General features: G+C 38.7%; 1 protein-coding gene across 1 annotated transcript in view; it reads right to left on the bottom strand.

The window, feature by feature from the left end:
• The window catches only part of MAN1A2 (mannosidase alpha class 1A member 2), a 155,008-nt gene that overhangs the window by 99,601 nt on the left and 35,401 nt on the right, over positions 1 to 20,006 (bottom strand). The window contains exon 3 of the mRNA XM_026104860.2: positions 4,557 to 4,653. Coding sequence (XP_025960645.1) covers positions 4,557 to 4,653 — 97 coding nt within the window. The remainder of the gene's footprint in view (positions 1 to 4,556; positions 4,654 to 20,006) is intronic.

Raw genomic sequence — 20,006 nt, 5'->3', positions numbered from 1 at the left:
CCACTTCTCCTCCCTCCCCCCAAACAAACAAACCACCACCAAATCAACAACAGTTCGTTCTATTTTAGACTTGGTAAATAGTGAGGACATTAAGGAAAAGCTGTTCCTACAAAATAGCCTTGAACAGAGCAAACATAACATGATTTGGCTAAAAATTAAATGGCACAAGATAATGTCTGGATTTTAAAAGGACAAACACTAAGGAAAAAGGCTGGTAGAGCTGCTGGAACAAGATGATCAGACACTTGAATGCAGAGGAAACCTGCAATTTTTTTTAAGTCAGAAATGCTAAAACTACAAAGGATAAGCATCCCAAGCAAGATGGAAGAAGTAGAAGGTCCTCCAGACTCTTCCAGACCTAAATGCATTAGGAGACATATTAGAAATAAGCAGACAGGGCAGGGAGACTAGATGAAAGCTGTAATTGAAAATTACTAAAAAACCACTGCATCGGGCACATTTAAAACAAACTTTAGAAAAATGTTTTCCTGACATATAAAGGAAAATGCTCATTTCATTGTGAGTCTGGGTTACAGACCAAGGCTAATCTAAAATTATTCTTGGCTAACTAAGCAAGAGAATTGCTTAGCAAAGACAACAAGATCACACAGGTGAACATTAAAGATTTTCACTATAAAACCGAAGTTCAACATTTCAAAGAAAAGATAAGTAAAAAAGGACCCAAGTATAAAGATAAAAGGAGGCCACAAATTACAGATGACATGCAGTTACGGAAAAAATAAACTCCCGCACTGAATACCTCAAAAGAGGTGTTTCTAACAGAAATGCAAGTAGTGCCGATGTGTAAAGTAGTAGTGAAGAATTATCTAGGAATAGTTCTGCTCATCCATTTCCTAGGAGGATAAATTAAGCTGGAAAACAGCACAGAGAAACTAGAAAGATCACAGGAATGGAAAGCCTATCTTATCAAAGAATATGAGAAATAAAAACATGGCTTGTTTCAATCAAGCAAATCCAAAACTGAAAGGCGGTATGACTCCTGTTGATTAATAATTAATAGATCGCTTAACAGCACAGAGGAAAAGAAAGTATTTAGAATGCAGGACCATATTTATATGAGAACAAGTGTGAGTGAGTGTGAGTGTGTGTGTGAGAGAGAGAGAGAGAGAGAGAGAGAAAGAAAGAAAGAAAGAAAGAAACAGAGAGAGAGAGAATTAATTTAAACTGGCAGCAGTTTTATAAATGTTACACTTGGAAGGCTATTTCAAAACCCCACAGCAGGAATGGCAAGGGAAGGGATTATATAATGTAGCAACATCTGAAGCAGAAACCAGAAGCAACCCCGAAAGTCTCTTCCATTTTTTGATTTGTACAGAATCCAGAATACAAGTCTCAAATCAAATCAAAGTCTAGAAAAAGGGGTGGGCACAACAGCAATTTTTCCACTACATAATGTACAAGTATAGGTGTATTGGTGTTCAAAAGGAACAGACCGAAAAGTCTAGATCTTTACCTTGGGGGATGAAACTATATAATTTTTTTTCTCATTTTCTCCCCTTCTTCTAAATTAAGCAACAAGTATTTTAAAGCAATTTGCAAGCGTTTTAAAAATTGCTGAAGTCTAGTGTTGAAATTTTCCCTAGATTTTACTACAATTAGTGTTTTATAGTATGCAAATGTCACTAACTCAGATTAAGAGACTATTATACCAGGCATTTTACATGTCCCTGCTCCAGCACTTTCTCAACCTAACTGATTCAAAAAGCCTCTCTTTGATTAACAAAAGCAGGGACATCAATCTGACCAGTACTGGGAAGAAGTCATACATGTCGCTTATACTTTGTACTGTTCCCCAACACTCTCCCAAAATACACCTATCTAAAAATTAAAGCCTTTGGGAGTTTATTAACTCCTAAACTTGCCAGAAACACTACTATTAATGGTGCACTATTTGCACATTTCCATGTGTAATGGGGATGTGAGTCGGTCAGAGCTTTTGAGGGAGATCCAGTTCTCTGTGTAACAAGCATCCCCGCCAAAGGCTTTTAAAACTCTGGATACTAGAATGAATTTTACTTTCCCCAAAAAGCTACTACGTAAAGTGAACATAAGACAGACTAGAAACAAAAGTATTTATAAACAAACACTTCTCCATATTTTTTGTTGGTAGGTCATCTCCTCTAAGTCTCATTTCAGTCCAGTAACTTGGAGGCTTTCCAGGCTGCAAACTACACAGTACCCTTCAGAAATCTAAGAAATGCCTTCCTGTCTGTCACAGCAAAAGCCTGTTGCTCCCTGTTCTTCCTTGCCATGCCATCTCACACTTTTTCCTTGCACAAGGCTCAGTGCTGGCAGCATCCTTCACACTCTTGTATTTTACTCTTCCAATTCCTCCTCCATTCTGGATGCCTCTTTCTCTTGAGCATGCTAACTTGCTCCTCTTCCCACCTGGATGACTCCACCTGACCCATTAATTCTCTTTATTAGGGAACACAGAGAAGTAGAACAAATACCATCTTTCACACCATACTAAAGAGTAACGAACCAATTCCTAGAACAAAAGCAATCATAAAATAAAAGGCAGGAACAAAAGCAATCATAATGCCAGACTCCAAAGGGTTTATTTGCAGTAAAGGTGCAGTGCTTGTTGCAGACAGGGTAGTACGGAAGCTGAAATTACTCTCTTACAAATTTAAATAGGTATCCATGCCCTATAGGAGATCATTTTCTTTTAAAAGTATTACAGAAATTTTCATTCTTCTTACAGGATCTCACTCCTTCACTGGCAGCAGGGGAAGGAGCAGTGTGCCTGGTTTAAGTTCTCCCCTCTATCTCACGTTCCAACAGGTATTTTTACGGTTGATGCTCATCATGCAATAAATTATTTGCTGAAAAACAGAGTTTGGGTGCGCACTTGTTGATTTGGTAGGATATGAGAATGGTTTCAAGATAAAATTTAAGGGGAGTAGGGGAAGTGACAGAGCAAAAAAAAAAAATCAAAAATCCTCTAATTATTATGATACTTTTGAAACAAGTGCTCCAACTCTTCTTTTGGAATGAGTTTTCTCTAAAAGTTTACTTTTTCTCTAAACATGAAAACAAAAAGATAACATTTTGATTTGAATCAAAATAACTCATTCTAGGTTCAACCACCTAGTAGAAAAAAAGACATTTGCGCAGTCTTAATCTCTATTTTTGTAATCCACATGAAGCAAACTGAAGATTTAAAGCAAAACAAATAAAGTAAATACCAATTACAATGACAGTCAATCTCACACAAGGTCATTAGCCAACTACCTGAAAAGATACAAGTAATATTGTTTGCTTGAAATGAAGATTTTTATAATCAATACTAACATACTTAAGGTATACACAGTAAAATCACACTCATTCTTGAAGGAAAAAGTGGTTATGACAAATTTGTACCTTCCTCAGATACCACAGGGATGATGAACCCAGTATGAAAACCAGAAGAGAATTAAAAACAAAACCAAAAAACCCCACACAGTCATAGGGCAGCTTTGCTGCGTGTGTTTCAAAAAATGCATGCACTTTATGGCCAAGTCTTCTGAGGTGCTGCGCATTCAGGATCAATCCAGGCTTAACTTTGATGTTAGTGATTCACATTAAGTGTTTTGTTATGTCAGAGGATGACCATAAGGAACCTTCAGGGCTGAGTCTTCAACAGTTACAACCAGTTATTCAAACTGTCAGTCTTACAGAACTGGGGCAAAAAAAATAGATTCTTTTCTGGTTCAAGTAGCATGTACAGTACAATGCCACATGCCAACCACAGTTCTACTCACTCTATCCTAACGCATCTACATTGCCAACTATACCAAAAAGCAGTACAGCTCCACAACACCCAGATTTTAAGGAAGAAAAGCCTATTTGATTTTCTAGTCTGATCACATGTATACAACATGGGCTATTTACTCTGTCTTTCTAGATCTTTACTTTCCTCATGTTCTGTACTATTCAAAAGTCATTTGTAACAGTCATATTCACATCCCATTGCTCAAACATTCTCACCCCTTCCCTTGAATTTCTTTGAAACCTTCCCCCACCCTCAAAACTCTAGATTTTGAACTTTTTTTCTTTCCTTCAAGTGTATGTATTCAGGATCCTCAATTAACACATCAAGTAACAATACCACTTTGCCTTATCCAGATTTTTTTTAAAGCAACTTACATCAAAATTGATCTTGTTACTAGCAGCTTTTTGGCATCTTGCACGCACATTTTCCCTTCTATCATATTTGCAAGGGATTAAACACGAATATTTAGAGAGGTCTTTTTTTTTTTAACTCATTGCATCCCTAAATATTACCACCATATTCTGTTATATATATCTATATAGATAGATATCAAAGTAATAGTGTGCACATAGACCCAGCTTAGGTTTCACAACATTAAGAACATACTTTCTACAAAAGATAGTTAAGTAATTCACTGATTTATCACTGAAATAATTGATGCACTTCTTTGGTTCACATTTCAAAATATTTTTATTAGAACAGAATTTACTATGAAGCTTGTACAGATTTTCAGGGAGGATACAGACAGAAATACTGAAAAATAGAACATATAACCTACCAAATATGTTGGTGGAATGTCCTTTCCTGGCAATTGGTTTGAGCTCATTATGTCCCCATCCATATTGCCTATAATTGTTCCAGGCATGCTTCATCATCTAAGAGACAGAAAAAGTAAGATTTAATTATTTATCTTACTAAACGGAATTGTACAAATACAACATTTTATTCCTTATTTAAGGCTTCGTCTCTCATGTTCATTCCAGCATACTGATAATTGCTATCCCACTATTTCTATATGTTACAGGAGTCAGATTATATAGCATGAATAAAGTTGATAACAACATCAAGTCTATTTGACTTGTGTTGTAGGATGCTCTGCATTTCTGAAGTTTAGGCAAGTTTTTTTTTTTTTTTAACTTCAATAGATACATAGACATTTAAGCAGAAGTATCAGTTAAAAACACTGGCTAAAGTCTGAGGTGCTAACTGAACTGAAAAACTAACTGAAAGAAAAAAAGCTAACTGAAAGAAAAAGCTAAAAAAAAAAGCTAACTGAAAGAAAAAAAATCTACTACTCCCTTAAAAATAAAAGGGTTTTATATATACTGGTGCATTAAAATATGGCTAAGCAGAGTTGCGAAAGACAGAATAAATTGTTTATTAGCAACCCCTACTTGACCAAGATATACTGTGGAACAGCCTCTACCAGGAGAAATCCTGAAAGCTTCCTTCTTTAAAAGGTGTAACAAAGCACTAGAAAATTCATTCACACCCTAAGGTTCATGTACTATTTGTTCCACAAAATACTCCCGGTTCTATCTAACAGATGTTTCCATCCCACAGTAAACAAAGTATTTCTGAAAAGCAAAAGGTCCTGTTGTCCCACTAGGATTACTTGTACACTTCAGCCTTTAAGCTGACCTTTTATGCATTGATAAAGCTTTTTAAATTCCTTGATTGTTTGCATATGGTTGAAATTCAGCAGTGATCAAATTGCAGGGTGTGCCATGCTGTAAGTGCACAACTGCCCTTTAAAAATCAAGTACACCTAGTTACCTTAACAGATCAAAGTTAGTAGCAGGAAGAAATTCAGTTCTAAAAAACTCTGCTCCAAGGCACAAGGAACAGTTAGGAACAAACATATTCCAAACAAGAATTCAAAAACAAAAGTCATGTAGCTGTATCCATAATATTATGCATATTTTATTTTCTTATTCTGTCTTAGAAAATGGTATTAAAATATTGTTAATATAAAAAAACCTCCAGAAAGTGTATGGAACTCAAATCATGAGAAAGATCTCCATAAGTCTGAGAAATGCTCCCCGCAAGGAGAAACTATGCAAATGTAATTTCACAGACCTAGATTAACCCTTTAAGAAATATAATTACATCAGGGCAAGTAAACTTTTCACTGTGGTTTGCAGGATTGTAGTTTTCTTATTTTAGTCAGAGAGTCATAGTACTCATAGAAACTATGAAGAAACAAGCAGATGCCGGCTAAAAGGTCAAATGCAGTCTGTTACCTTCTTAGCACTACCTTGCATAAAAGTGAGACAGCAGCCCTCTTCTCTTACTGAGTTCAGGATTTAGTAGGAGCCAGGAGATGGTCATCCCAAATCTTTCAAACCGCACCTAAGTTGCCTGCTGAGACATGCAACACACAAAGTCCCTGTCTCCACACAACCAGCAAGAGGTCCCTGTCCATCTCGCACAGTCATAATTCCTTGGAATGTAAACTGAGGTATGGAAAGTTTGGAAGGAGTTAGAACTCATGCCCAGATGACGATTTGAAACACAGCCAAAGTACACACACAGGCCCGGAAGGTAGGAAGTGGTCCTGTGTTAAACTTGCATCAACCTAGCCACAGGCGTCCCTCTGAGATCCCCTGATTCCCACTCATACTGCGTGCCTCTCAAAGTCAGCCCACATGTTGCTTTTGGTAGCTATGCAGAAAGATTCTGACACCTCATTAGGCAATAATACTGTAAAATTTTCTTCTGTGTCATGAACCTAAAATGTAAGAAAAAGAGCATGCAAGTATTATACTAAAAGAAGAGAGAAGAGCCACTTCATTAGCATTCACAACTTCCTTAGTGTTTGCAAAGCATTCATCAGTTGACCAATTAATAGCCATGAGAACCTGAAGAGGAGGACTGTGGAGTACAAGTATCCTCTTTTGACAGATAAAAAACCACAGCATGACAAAAGTAGTAAAATCCTGATCACAATTAGTACAGAACTTCCTCAGAGAGCTCTTACTAATGTTATCCAGACTTAACCTACAAGTAACTGAGCTTTGCTGTAGTTTTATATAAAACTGTTTATTAACTTAAGAGCATAGAATCAAGAACCACTGCATCCTTCTGTCAGAAAGGGCTTCAGGAGGTCTCTAATCCAACCTCCTGCTCAAAGCAAGGACAGCTAAGAGATCAAACCGATCTACTTAAGCCTTTATCCACTAAGGATGGGACAGTCGAGGTCTTCCTGGGGCATTCCCCTCTAAACTCCAGCATGCAGGTCCACCTTTGAGTCCTACAAATGCTACCCTGGAAAAACAGACCTGTACTTTTAAAAGGCACTACAGGATGAACCTAAAAAATTACTCACCGGTGAGCTACATCTGAGTGTAATAAACAGATGGAGACCTAAACAGCAAGATGAACAGCATGATACAGCAAATCTAATCAATCTGCTTCTGCATAGGGAAATAGAGCTTCTGAGTTTTTTGAATGCATCAGTAAAATATTTCATGAGGAGAACCAAATGACAACTGACATTTTGGCTTCTTAAAAGTCTCAGACAAAGTGTATGCAAACACCATTATAGATCAGAAGTTAGCTCAGCCCAAAAGAATTAAGAACAATAAATTATGTTCTCATGACAGAACATTAATCATAGATTATTTCAATGTTCAGTTTGCTATGCTATGGCAGAGCAGGGAGTCAAGAAGGTGCAGATTTAGTTATATAATACTTGGGCCACAGAAAATCCGAAAAAATGATGGAAATTTCAAAGGGCTGAAACAATATACACCACTACACAGGAAGTTTTCGTATCAATAAGGTCCTAAGATAAAATCTGGAGAAGACAGAAAACAAAGGAATTGATTTCACCAGATTCATGAATTAATGCAGAAGTAACTTAAAAAAATGCTACCAAGACCAGAAACTCCGTCAAATACAAGAAACAGAGTTGACTCCATCTCCTAAGGTTCTGAGCTAGGAAATTACACTTTGAGGAAACTAAGCTACTTTCATAAACAAGAACATTCTCCCTATCCCCCACTTCAAAGGAAAACAGGGTGCAAAGCAATCACGTTATTATAGTAACAAGCCAAATGACTTTTGTAGATGAGTACTGACTATCAATTCCAGCACACAATTCATGACTCTCCTCTACCACAAAGTGAGCAAGACTTTAGGATATCATGTTAGCAGATAACTGCCCATTACATGCAAGTGAGAAAGGCAACAGCTCTTGCATACAATATTATGCTTTGTAAGGGTGATATGCCAAGAGAGCTCATAACAACAGGCGACTTCTGTTACTGCTGGAAGTAGTAGCAGGATATACTGTAGATATAATATCTATACTATTGTGAACAGTTGTACATGTAGACATTCAAAAGAAGAAGATACTCTGCCAGGTAAAAATCTAGCAGAGGATATCACTTCGACTCAGGAAGTATGAACAAGATGAATTCCTGATCTGAAAAGCGAGATTATTTCTATGGTTATGACAGACAGCTACTCACAGTGAAAATAAGAAATGCTGAATTACAGTTGCAGGTAGAAAGAAAAATTACAAACTTTAAGAGGCAAGTGAAGTCTCAGGCACTGACTGCAACCTCAGCACTAACGATAATAGAAAGAAGGTGAGAATACTTGGGGGAAAAAAACAAACACCTTAATGAAGCCATTATAAAGCCAACTTAAGCTTAATAATGTGAAAATAATTATTTGATCCAAACACAAATCAGTAAATGTGAAAAAGGCAGGGCAGAGATTTCCATGGCTGAAGTGCCTACCCAAAAACAGTTTGCCAAGTGGGTGCTTGGAATTTGACAGCATATCAGATGAAGAACTTGCTATTTTTCCATCACAGCACAATCCTTTTTACCAATGGACTTCTTACTCATTCTATTAATTCCAGATTACAGATCTTGCTTTTGACAGAAAAATGACTTATGTGAAATAGGTCCACTGAGTATCTGTTTGGAGAATGTTTATTACGGGATGCGCCAAAAATACAAGTCAGCAAGATGCATGTACAGCTTGATAATTCTAGAAAAAGACGGATCTGGAGTCTGCTGTGATAGAGTGAAATGAAATTGCTCTTGTAGGAACACTGTATCTAGATGCTTCAGAACTGATCCTCTGTGATTGCTGGGAAATCAGGTTTTTATGATGGGGGAGTGGTAGCGAGGTCTTTCAAACAAAATCATGGCTATAGCAGTAAAAGGAGACGCTGATCCTAACATACAGTGATTAAGAAGAAAGATTTTTCTAAGTTCCACTCACTGCAGCAACAGCAGTTTGAATTATTGTTTCTAAAAACCCCTTTCAGCTCCTCCCAAAAGGGCAGACAAGCTAGCAAACAGAAAATCAGGGTCCTGTGCAGTAAGCAAAAGTAAGTTTCTGGGCAAACTGCCAAGAATGGCTGTGCCCTAGAAATGGGGAAAGTATCCTTTTCTTGTCATTCATTGCAAATGTGCGTAACAGACAGCGAGATAGCAAGTAGCTTTTGTTTTCAAAGGAAACTATTCTGCTTAAGGATATGATCATATAAATCACCTTCAAATTCTGTTTTTAAATTAACCAACGACTTGCCAGACAAGATTACTGCTCAACTGGCAGATTAAAAATTGGTAACGGCTTTCCTCTTGTCTGCAGATAATGCTTTTTGGAGGTTAAGGAATGATCTTTTCCTTATATAGCCACTTAGATTTTTGCAGAAACTTAGGAAAATCTTACATATTATTTTATTCTTCTGGAAGCTACAAATCTCTACCTAAAGAGAAATTATTTCAGATATAGCTAAGTCTTTGCCTCTGTCATTTATATCTAAACAGTGCCAGTGAAAAAGTTTGCTGGGGACATGGTCTAAATACACACAGGAAGCTAGGTTTTCTTCATTTTCTTGATGAATTTATTAACAAATCCATTGCTAAAGACGAAAAATGTGTATCAAATTAATACAAATGGAAAAATCTGTCCTTTTTTTGTATGCACAAAAGACTAAGATGTCTGATGGAACTAAGAAAGGGCAAATATTTCCAATTTGTGAGAACTGAACAGAAGTAGAAGTAAACAGTCTAAACTTGGAGACCTTATGGCAGTGAACTGACTGCTCAAATCTGTATAAGAAAGCCAAAACTTTTTTTTCTTTAATGTGGTGAATCAGTATTTTCAAACTCGTGTGTTTTTACCATTTCAAAAGAAACTGATGGAGTCACTGGTTTGACTCATCCTGTGTTCAGAGAAACAGGAACTTCCCAGATCATCTCTGTAAACGAACAGAACTGCACATCAAATGGCAGAAAGCTGCTCCTTTCTTCACTATCAAAGTCTTGTCTTTTCAGGTGTCAGTCTGATCATCTTCACCAGCCTATTCTGTATTTCTTCCACTTTTGCCACATCCTTTTTGAAACCAAGAGGTTAATTCAATAGAACTGCACACCGTATGCAAGATGCAGGAGTACCTTAACTTCATATAGTAGCATAAAGATTTTGCCTGTGTTGTTCTCCCTTCCTAAAATACTGAATATTTAATTTGCTTTTTGTCTGCTACTGAGCACTAAGATGACCTTTCCAATGAACTATTATAATCACAAAACCTCATTCCCAAGTGGTAACAGCCACCTCGCACCTTACCACTTTAAGAGTGAAGTTAAGATTTCTCCCTCTCCTAGCCCCAATATGCATCATTTCACATTTCTTTGAGAAACAAGAAAGGGACAAAGGAAATCACCCACTCAGCCCCATAAGTTCTTACTGCAATTCTTCACCCAAGCCTCAATTTTCTACTCTGAATCTCCACATCAGCAGCAAATTCCACCATACCACACTCATCCATTTTCCCCGAAATAATTTCTTCATATATTTTACAGCATGTAATTCCAGTGCAATTCCTCCATGGCATCCAGCACAATTTATTTACACTCTCCATTTCCTGCCTTCTAACCAATTTTTCCAGGCAAAGATGGGGATGTAACACCACATCCCAAGGTTGCCTAGTTCAACAGCTGTTAGCAATGAACTTCACCAAACATTTCTGGGAAATCATTGTATGCGACCATCAGATCTTGCTTGTTCACATGCCTCTTGAATCTTTCAAAGTACTTCCATAGGTTTGTGCATTATGATGATGTTTAAAAAAAAAGATATATCAAGAAATCGTTTGTATCTGTGCATCTACCAATTCTAGTCTCTATTCTAGTTTCTATTAGTTTGCCCAGTTCATTCATCCAGCACAGCAGTCTGCAGTTCTTTGATCTCCCCTTGAATCCTTTCAAAAATTGATGTATTACACACCTTCTAGTCCTCGGGTAACAAAGCAGAAAATAAGGACAGATGCCTGTAATGCAAATAAAGAACCCAAATCTCAGTGCAAACTGAGTCACAGTTAACTGTCGCAAATCTCAGGTATTGCAGTATTACATCTGGAGATGTACCCATATCAGTCCATGTCTAAATGGAACATATCTTAGGAGACTACTGATTCACATCGCCTAACAATGACATTATGAAAATCAATAATTACAAGATGTGACAATCAAAATTTTAACACCATCAGGTAGACTCTATGCTAAAGAACATAACGGGCATATTCTATGAAGTTGCTATGGGAAACATAGAAAGGACTACAGTAGAAATTACACATAGACGACTAACGATTATTAGAATTTTTACTATATTTAAAAGGACATTCTTGCAGTTATGGAGACCTTGACTGAAAAGCAAAGTATACACTGTGCCTTAGATCTTGTATAATTTAATACATGAGAGCTCTTTTTCCATCCAGCTATCACTCACTGTTTTCACTACCAAAATATCTGTAGTACACCAATAAATTGCATATAAAATACAAAATGAAAATAGCAACAAGGACCAAACTTAATGGTGCCTCTTGATCTACCCAATTCTAAAGCAAAGTAATTTACTTGGGGTTTTGCCCCTTTTTTTTTTTTTTTTTTGACTGTTTATATCACAGAAAGGAACTATTTCCTTGATTTTATTTGTATTTGAGTTTTATACATGGTAAATGTGCTAGCTCTTTGTTCAAAGACAAGTTCTTTTCAAATAGGTATCTTTAGTAATGAAGACTTCCTTGAATTTTTAATGTGCTTCCAATAATGCAAGAATGGTCGAGAATCATGCTTGAATAAGCTGATGAATTTTTTAAATATCCTCAAATATGCAAACTTGTAGCCCTCATCAATAAGGTATTTTAACAGTTACCAACCAAAGCAAACTATCCAGGACACGCAGCTGAAATGCTGTGGCTGCCACACTATGAACCAGTTGTATTCTCCTCCTCCTGTCTGAGCAAAATGAATACACGAAGCTACAATGCTTCTCACAGGCATAAATTAAAGACTTCCAAATGTAAAATGACAATCAACTAAAGGTATACCTTTCCATAATAAGCTCATTCCTGCTAGTATGTTGGGACACAAATCTGCGCAGAGCTATTCCTAACTTGCAAGTACCGGACAAAGTGCTAATAACAATTTTCAATCTGCTATATGCATGAAAATTAGTTTATTAACAGGAAGTCCTATGTCTTGATCAAAAATGTCCATTCTTACTTTATGCAGATTACACCCATTCAATAAAGATAAGACGGGCATCATAATAAAAGTACAGCAAAACTAGTTTAAAGACAACATAGCTATGGTTTCAATATGCTGAATTACATTTGAGAATCCAGAGTATTTCAAGAGTTGGCAACAAAACCACTTAAGAAAACAAAGTATATATATGCAGAGAGTGTTATCTTAAATACTGAGGAAAAAAAAATAGCTTCATAACTATGGTGCTCCATTTTTATTGTGATCGAAGCCAGGAGCAGTGAGCTACAAAATACAGTGAAAAATCTTAATTCAATAGATATATACATTACTAAAAACAGATGTCCTAAAAAACTAGAAGTATGAGTAAGTTTGACCATGAACACGCAAAAAAAAAAAAAAAAAAAAAGTAGCATCAGCAGAAAGAAAATCATTTCACTTTGTTTTTAGATGCTGAGAAGTCCCAGAAGGTGGCGGACAAATTGGTTAGATCAGAAACACTGCAATTACAAGAAATAAATAAGATTAGCAATGAAAGTTATACATATAGTAACTATGAAAACAGGAGCTGTGTTTAAACTAGGAAAGACAGGGAAGGGGAGAGTTACAGAGACCATGCAGTCAGCAAACCAGGGCTCAAGTGGGGCTACCTCAAGCAATTGCATACAGCTAAGGAAGTACCTACAAGACAAGACTATGGAGAAACCTCTTGCACCCCCCTTCTGGAAAATCGTCACGCTTTGATACCTGGCTGAAGAGCTGGTACACAAATGCATGCAGCATGGGGAATAAACAGGAGGAACTGAGATCTGTGTGCAGTTGCAGGGCTATGATCTCATTGTGATTACAGAGATGCGGTGGGATAGCACATGTGACTGGAATGCTGCAATGGATCTTTACACACTCTTTATGAAGAACAAGTAAGGAAGGCAAGGAGAGGGAGTCGCCCTTTATGTGAGAGAACAACTGGAATGCATGCAGCTCTGCCTAGGGGTGGACAATGAGCACGTCAAGAGCTTATGGGTACAGATTAAGAGCCAGTCTAACACGGGTAACACTGTTGTAGGTGTTTGCTACAGGCCACCTGATCAGGAAGAGGAAGTAGATAAGGCCTTCTACAGACAGCTGGAAGTAGCCTCACATTCACAGGCCCTGGTTCTCATGAGGGACTTTAACCTCCCTGATACCTGCTGGAGAGACAACACAGCAAGGCACAAGCAATCGAGGAGGCTCCTGGAGAGCATCGATAACAACTTCCTGGTACAACTGACAGAGAAGCCAATAAGGTGAGGTGCTCTGATGGACCTCGCACTTACAAACAAGGAAGGGCTGGCTAGGGCCCTTCAGGGGCCTAACCAAGGCCTTCAGGTTAGGGGCAACCTTGGCTGCAGTAACCATGAGATGGTGGAGTTCAGGATCCTGCAAGGAGCGAGCAGGGCAAAAAGCACAACCCCAGACTTCAGCAGAGCAGACTTCAGTCTCTTCAGGGACCTGCTTGGAAGAATCCCATGGGATAGCGCCCTAGAAGGAAGAGGGGGTCCAAGAAAGCTGATCGATATTCAAGGATCACTTCCTCCGAGTTCAAGAATGGTGCATCTCAATGAGGAAAAAGTCAAGCAAAGGGGGCTGGAGACCTGCATTGATGAACAAGGAGCTCCTGGCAAAACCCAAATGGAAGAAGGAAGTGTACAGAAGATGGAAGAAGGAACAGGCCATTTGGGAGGAATATAGGGATGTCATCTGAGTGTGCAGAGATGTGACTAGGAAGGCCAAGGCCCATTTGGAGTTTAATCTGGCAAGGGATATCAGGGACAGCAAGTAAATCTTCTTTAAATACATCAGCAACAAAAGACTACAGAAAACATGGGCCCACTGCTGAAAGGCAGAAGGGCGCCTGGTGACAAAAAACAGAGAAAAGGAAGAGATACTGCATGCCTTCTTTGTTTCAGCCTTTACTGTTAAGACCAGCCCTCAGAAATCTGAGGCCCTGGGGACCAGGGAGAAAGTCTGGAGAAAGGAAGACCCACCCTTGGTGGAGAAGGATTGGGTTAGAGATCACTTAAGAAAATTTGGAATCCGAAGTCCATAGGCCCTGATGGGATGCACCCACAGGTGCTGAAGCAGGTGGCTGATGTCCTTGCTAGGCCACGCTCAATCAGTTTTGAAAGGTCATGGTGATGAAGAGAGGTGCCTGAGGGCTGGAAGAAAGCAAATGTCACTCCAGTCTTCAAAAAGGGCAATAAAGAAGACCCAGGGAACTCCAGGCCAGTCAGCCTCGCCTCCATCCCTGGAGAGGTGATGGAACGGCTCATCCTGGACACCACTTCCAAAAATATGAAGGATCAGAAGGTGATCAGGGTAGTCAACATGGATTCACAAAGGGGAAATCATGCTTCACCAACCTGATAGCCTTCTATGGTGGAATGACTGCCTGGGTAGATGAGGGGAGAGCAGTGGATGTTGTCTCCCTTGACTTCAGCAAGGCTTTCGACACTGTCTCCCGTAACATCCTCCTAGGCAAGCTCAGGAAGTGTGGGCTAGATGAGCAGTCAGTGAGATGGACTGAGAACTGGCTGAATAGCAGAGCTCAGAGGGCTGTGATCAGTGGCACAAAGTCTGGTTGGAGGCTGGTAGCTAGTGGTGTCCCCCAGGGGTCAATACTGGGGCCAATCCTGTTCAATTTATTCATCAATGACTTGGATGATGGGATAGAGTGCACCCTCAGCAAGCTTGCTGGTGATACAAAACTGGGAGGAGTGGCTGATACACCAGAGGGCTAGGCTGCCATTCAGAGGGACCTCAACAGGCTGGAGAGATGGGCAGAGAGGAACCTCACAAAGTTCAATAAAGGCAAGTGCAGGGTCCTGCACCTAGGGAGGAATAACCTCATGCATCACCACAGGCTGGGGGCTGACCTGCTGGAAAGCAGCCCTGCAGAGAAGGACCTGGGGGGCCTGGTCGACGACAAGTCGATCATGAGACAGCAATGTGCCCTTGTGGCCAAGAAGGCCTATGGTATCCTGGGGTGCATTAGGAAGAGTGTTGCCAGCAGGTTGAAGGAGGGGATCCTCCCCCTCTCCTCAGCCCTGGTGAGGCCACATCTGGAGTACTGTGTCCAGTTCTGGCCTCCCTAGTACAAGAGAGAGACATGGCACTACTGGAGGGAGTCCAGCAGAGGGCTACTAAGATGATGAAGGGACTGGAGCATCTCTCCTACGAGGGAAGGCTGAGAAAGCTGGGCCTCTTTAGCCTGGAGAACAGAAGACTGAGGGGGGATCTTATCAATATGTGCAAGTATCTGTAGGGAGGGTGTAAAGAGAATGGGGCCAGACTCTTTTTCAGTGGTGCCCAGCAATAGGATGAGAGACAACAGACACCAACTGAAACACAGGAAGTTCCATCTGAACATGAGGAAAAACTTCTTTACTGTGAGGGTGATTAAGCACTGGAACGGGTTATCCAGAGAGGCTGTGGAGTCTCCATCCTTGGAGGTATTCAAAAGTCATCTGGACAGGTGCATGGGCAACTTGCTGTAGATGACCCTGTGTGAGCAGGGGGGTTGGACTAGATGATCTCCAGAGGTCCCTTCCAACCCCAACAATTCTGTGATTCTGTGCAGTATGAAAAGACTTTTACGTGATTAAATATTTTTTCTGCTGTCCAGCTCTTTTCTCACTAAGCACACCCAAAGAGAATTCAGGTAAAGGGATACTTACTATTTTTAGGCTGATTTCCTAACGAAATAAGTCTTACACAATCTTGCTGTCCGTACATCTGTCATTCATCACATACATCTGCAGTAGCATTTGAATCTGCTGTCAAACCTGATTTCATAGAGTCAGAAGAATGAGATTATATTGGAGAGCTCTACGTTTTGTGAAAAATCAAAGGCTAGATAAGGAAGACAGACCCAAATTAGTACCCCTACTGAGAAAAGCGTAGTTATGATCCAGCTCCTTTTTCATTCCTAGGGACAGCAGCTAACGTGCAGGTAGCTCTAAACCAGGTACACAACACATTGTAATTCATGCAATCAAATAAGCAGAAGGTAAAAGAAGAGAAGCAGAGGATGGTGTGAGGGGATGTAGGTCAAAAATCCATAGGAAACCATTACTTGTGCTGCTTATAAAACAATCTGCTACTTCTCAACATTCATCTAGCAGTCTCTTGAGCATCAGCCAAAGACCATGATGAATATACAACTCCTTTTCATTCACCTCTCTTCTTGTCACACTTCTAAAAGCATTACCAAAATTGCCGCCACTAATATTCAACAAATTATCTCTTTATCTCCCCTCTAAGAGGCAACATGTTAGAATTACACATATAAAAAGAAGAGGAGAAACTGAAAGTTTTGCTGAAGGCCACAGTAATTCACTGGCAAAAAACCTCAAGTCAGAGCATCCCAGATTTCCAGGCGAGTCCTCATTCCTCACTCATGCCAAGCATGCAAACTTAGCAGTGATTCTTTTAACAGCTCAGATGCTGTAAGATGGGCATCCAGGGAGCACAGGGGACCCAATTAAAGATCACTTGCAACAATTTTTAAGCGTCTTTCTCAGCTTTTCGCCAAAAAGCCCTGACGGAAGTAGGAATGGAACCAAAACTTTGCTGTGTTGAAAAAAAAGTCAGAAATTGTCAGAAATCAATAAAACATCTCCTTGCTAGCTCTTTCATCTCCCTGTTAAACTTAGTATCTTTTGAACTGCACAACAAGAACCAAACATGCTAGACAACCAGGAGATTCATTCACTTCACAACCCTGGCTTATTCTGTGAACACCATTTGACCTTTGAGCTGAATTAAATAAAGGTGCTATGTACAATTAGCACAGCCTAATTACATAATTGCATATCATAATGAGTACAGAAAAAGTAGTAGAACAAAAAAACTCCAAAAACTCAGATTTTGCAAGTATATCTTTGAAATCTGGAACATGAAAATTATTTTAGCCTTCATTTATTTGACTGTATTTGGGTAACATTCTGGTACAGCGTCCTTTCAGTTGTTGGTTACATTTAGCCAACAGGCTTACATGGAAGTTATATGTCCATGATATTAACATTTCTCAGAGCAAACATATATGGATTTTAACAATCCAAGAACTAAAAGAATAATTTCAATGTTTAGAACAAGGTATATATAGGGTATCCTGCATGGGATTAGTATCGTTGGGTGAAATATTCTATTTTAACAAGTAACTGAAATGAACAATGGCAATAAGGCAATACCAACAAATCTAAGGTTGAAAAGAAAAGAAAATCTGAATAGGATGCCAAAAATAAAGATAAAAAAAAAGAGAGAGAGAAAGAGGAGGCATAGGCATGCGAGAGGAGGCGTGCGAGGGGGAGGAAGAAAGTGTGTGCAAGAAAGTGCAAGCATGCAATTTTCCTTTATTTGACTGGGTAATATTTAATTCCTCAAGGAAACAAAACTCATTTAAAAAAAAAGATCAGGAAAGAGCAATTATATCTGTAATGACAGTGGCAAAAAATATCATTCTGAATACTATTTAAAGGACATAATAAAGGAAATTAAGCTCCCAAACGTATTACTGTTCATGCAGTTTATATCTAACCTAACTTAAAAAGGAAGCCATCAACGACTTTCAAAAGATTGGTTTTGTTCTTAATTTCTTTGCATTAGCATCAATAAAAGGATTTAGCTTAAAATCTTTTTGAAATATGATACAAGTCATATCTACCTCTTACTAAAGCATTTTCTCATCTGTTACTTAGTATGAAAAAACATTGTAAAATATTAACATAAATCGGAAGAGGAGCAGCAAGAATCTTTTTCAGATGTATTTATTCTTAAAATAGTGGTTAATTAAAAACAATAGCAATTTTTTGAAGCCAGAACGACAAGTTAATCTGCTAGAGAAGTGCTACGAAGTTTGCAAGGTAGGCTGATGAAAAAGCTTTCCTTCTCAAAATTATTACTGTGCATCAAAAATAATCAGCCAAGTCATATAAACAGTCCTCACTAGAACAGCTGTATTAATAGCTTGTTAGAAGAATATAGGCAAATTACACAACTGTGAATTAGTTCTCACGACTGAGAATATGTAAACACTAAGATCAGAACCAAAAACAAAAAATGAGTTGCATGTTCTGCTCCCTGTTTATTCCATGAAACTTCCCTCTCTATGGAAAGCAGACATTCCCGCTACACAGTTTTCAAACGCTTTACAAAGCTGAAAGCATTACACAAGTTTAAATTACTTTTATGTGCACCTTTTTAATAAATATATCTATATTTAAAATATTTAAGTACCACAAAGCCGCTCATTAGAGACCTGTTAAATGACTTCACTGAAGCTTTCTTTGGAAAGAAAAAAAAAAAAGAATCTTCTGTAAAAATGATAGTAACTGGGTCCCCATGTGGAAATTTTCTACTCTTCTCCTGAGTGTGGAGAGCCATGTTCCAAATTGTCCTTAATATTGCCCATAAATTGCCCCAATTCTACATATTTTTAACTGTTTGATACAAAGTGAGATAGGCTGTAAAAATTTGGTCATATTGTAAATTTATGTAGTCTAAAGCTGTTCTATGAGAGTGGAATTCCTAAAGTATGCATCCCCAGGCATCAAAGTAAATCAAGGCCAATTGCCTTCTCAGGACCACTTGGAATTTTAAAACCAGATATGCAGCCTCCAGAGAGCTAGGAACTTCCCTGTGCAATTTTGGGGTTTGATCCAAGCAACCATAATGCACTGCATGTCAGAAATGCTGTGTATACTGGATGCAGACCTGTATTAGAGATAGAGTTATCATCTCCTGGAACTTATTCTTTTTTGGTAAGTCTGCATCTCATCTACAAAGACTATTTGTATTAGTCTATACTGGTTAAGAAGAATGGTGAGAAAAGACCTTAGTGATGATTTTCTCCTTAACAGTAATGCTGCAACAGTGATGGCATGCTATCTTTTCCCAATTCTTTTTTACTTGTTATATACACAGATTTGAAGTTACTGTTAATTATCAGAAGCTGCATCAGACCAGGACTATCTTTATGTCATAGCCTATCCCCTGTCTGAAGTTTAAAGGAAAAGATGAAGACATTGCCCTCAAAGAATCAAGATCAGCTATATTACACCCTTTCTGTAAGACACCTTCCCTCTAGCAGCATGCAATAGATTTTACTTCCCTTTCTCTTCTTACCCTTGCAGCTGAAGGAGGAAAGGGATGTTCAAGACAGGTGGAGGGCTTTGGCAAAGTCCCTAATACCGGAGCATTTTGGTGCCAAAATCACTGGCAATAATAGGGTAGTAACACTGAAAGGTGTGAACCATTTATCTTATCTGTCCAGAGACTCATCCATAGCTGTAAAGAACCCAAGACGATCACTACGTGGGGAAGATCAATGAGATCATCTTGTCACTTATCGATCTTATTATTTAGCATCAAGATACAAATGGTAGTTAAGAAAATGCAGAAACTCTGTGCAAGTGGTATTAAGTGCTATATGCAAGTATCTAGAGAGAGAACAGAGCTTTGACTGCTCCGAGCATTCTTGTAGGCAACTGCATCCAAGTTGTTAGTTATTGCAATGAAGTGCATTCTTGTCAAAGCATCATATGCTTTCATGTGCTCTTCATCATTCCAACCAAACCTCTCCAGGTCTAGAAGGATACTCCTGAGTTATAAAGTAAAAAAAACAGTGCAATACTTCAACTAGAACGCCTGGGGCATTATGTTATTTGCAATCATAG

The sequence above is a fragment of the Dromaius novaehollandiae genome, chromosome 1, assembly GCF_036370855.1.
Source record: "Dromaius novaehollandiae isolate bDroNov1 chromosome 1, bDroNov1.hap1, whole genome shotgun sequence".
NCBI lineage: Eukaryota > Metazoa > Chordata > Aves > Casuariiformes > Dromaiidae > Dromaius > Dromaius novaehollandiae.
Note: the sequence above shows the minus strand (reverse complement) of the source record. Positions and strands in the feature narration are given on the sequence as shown.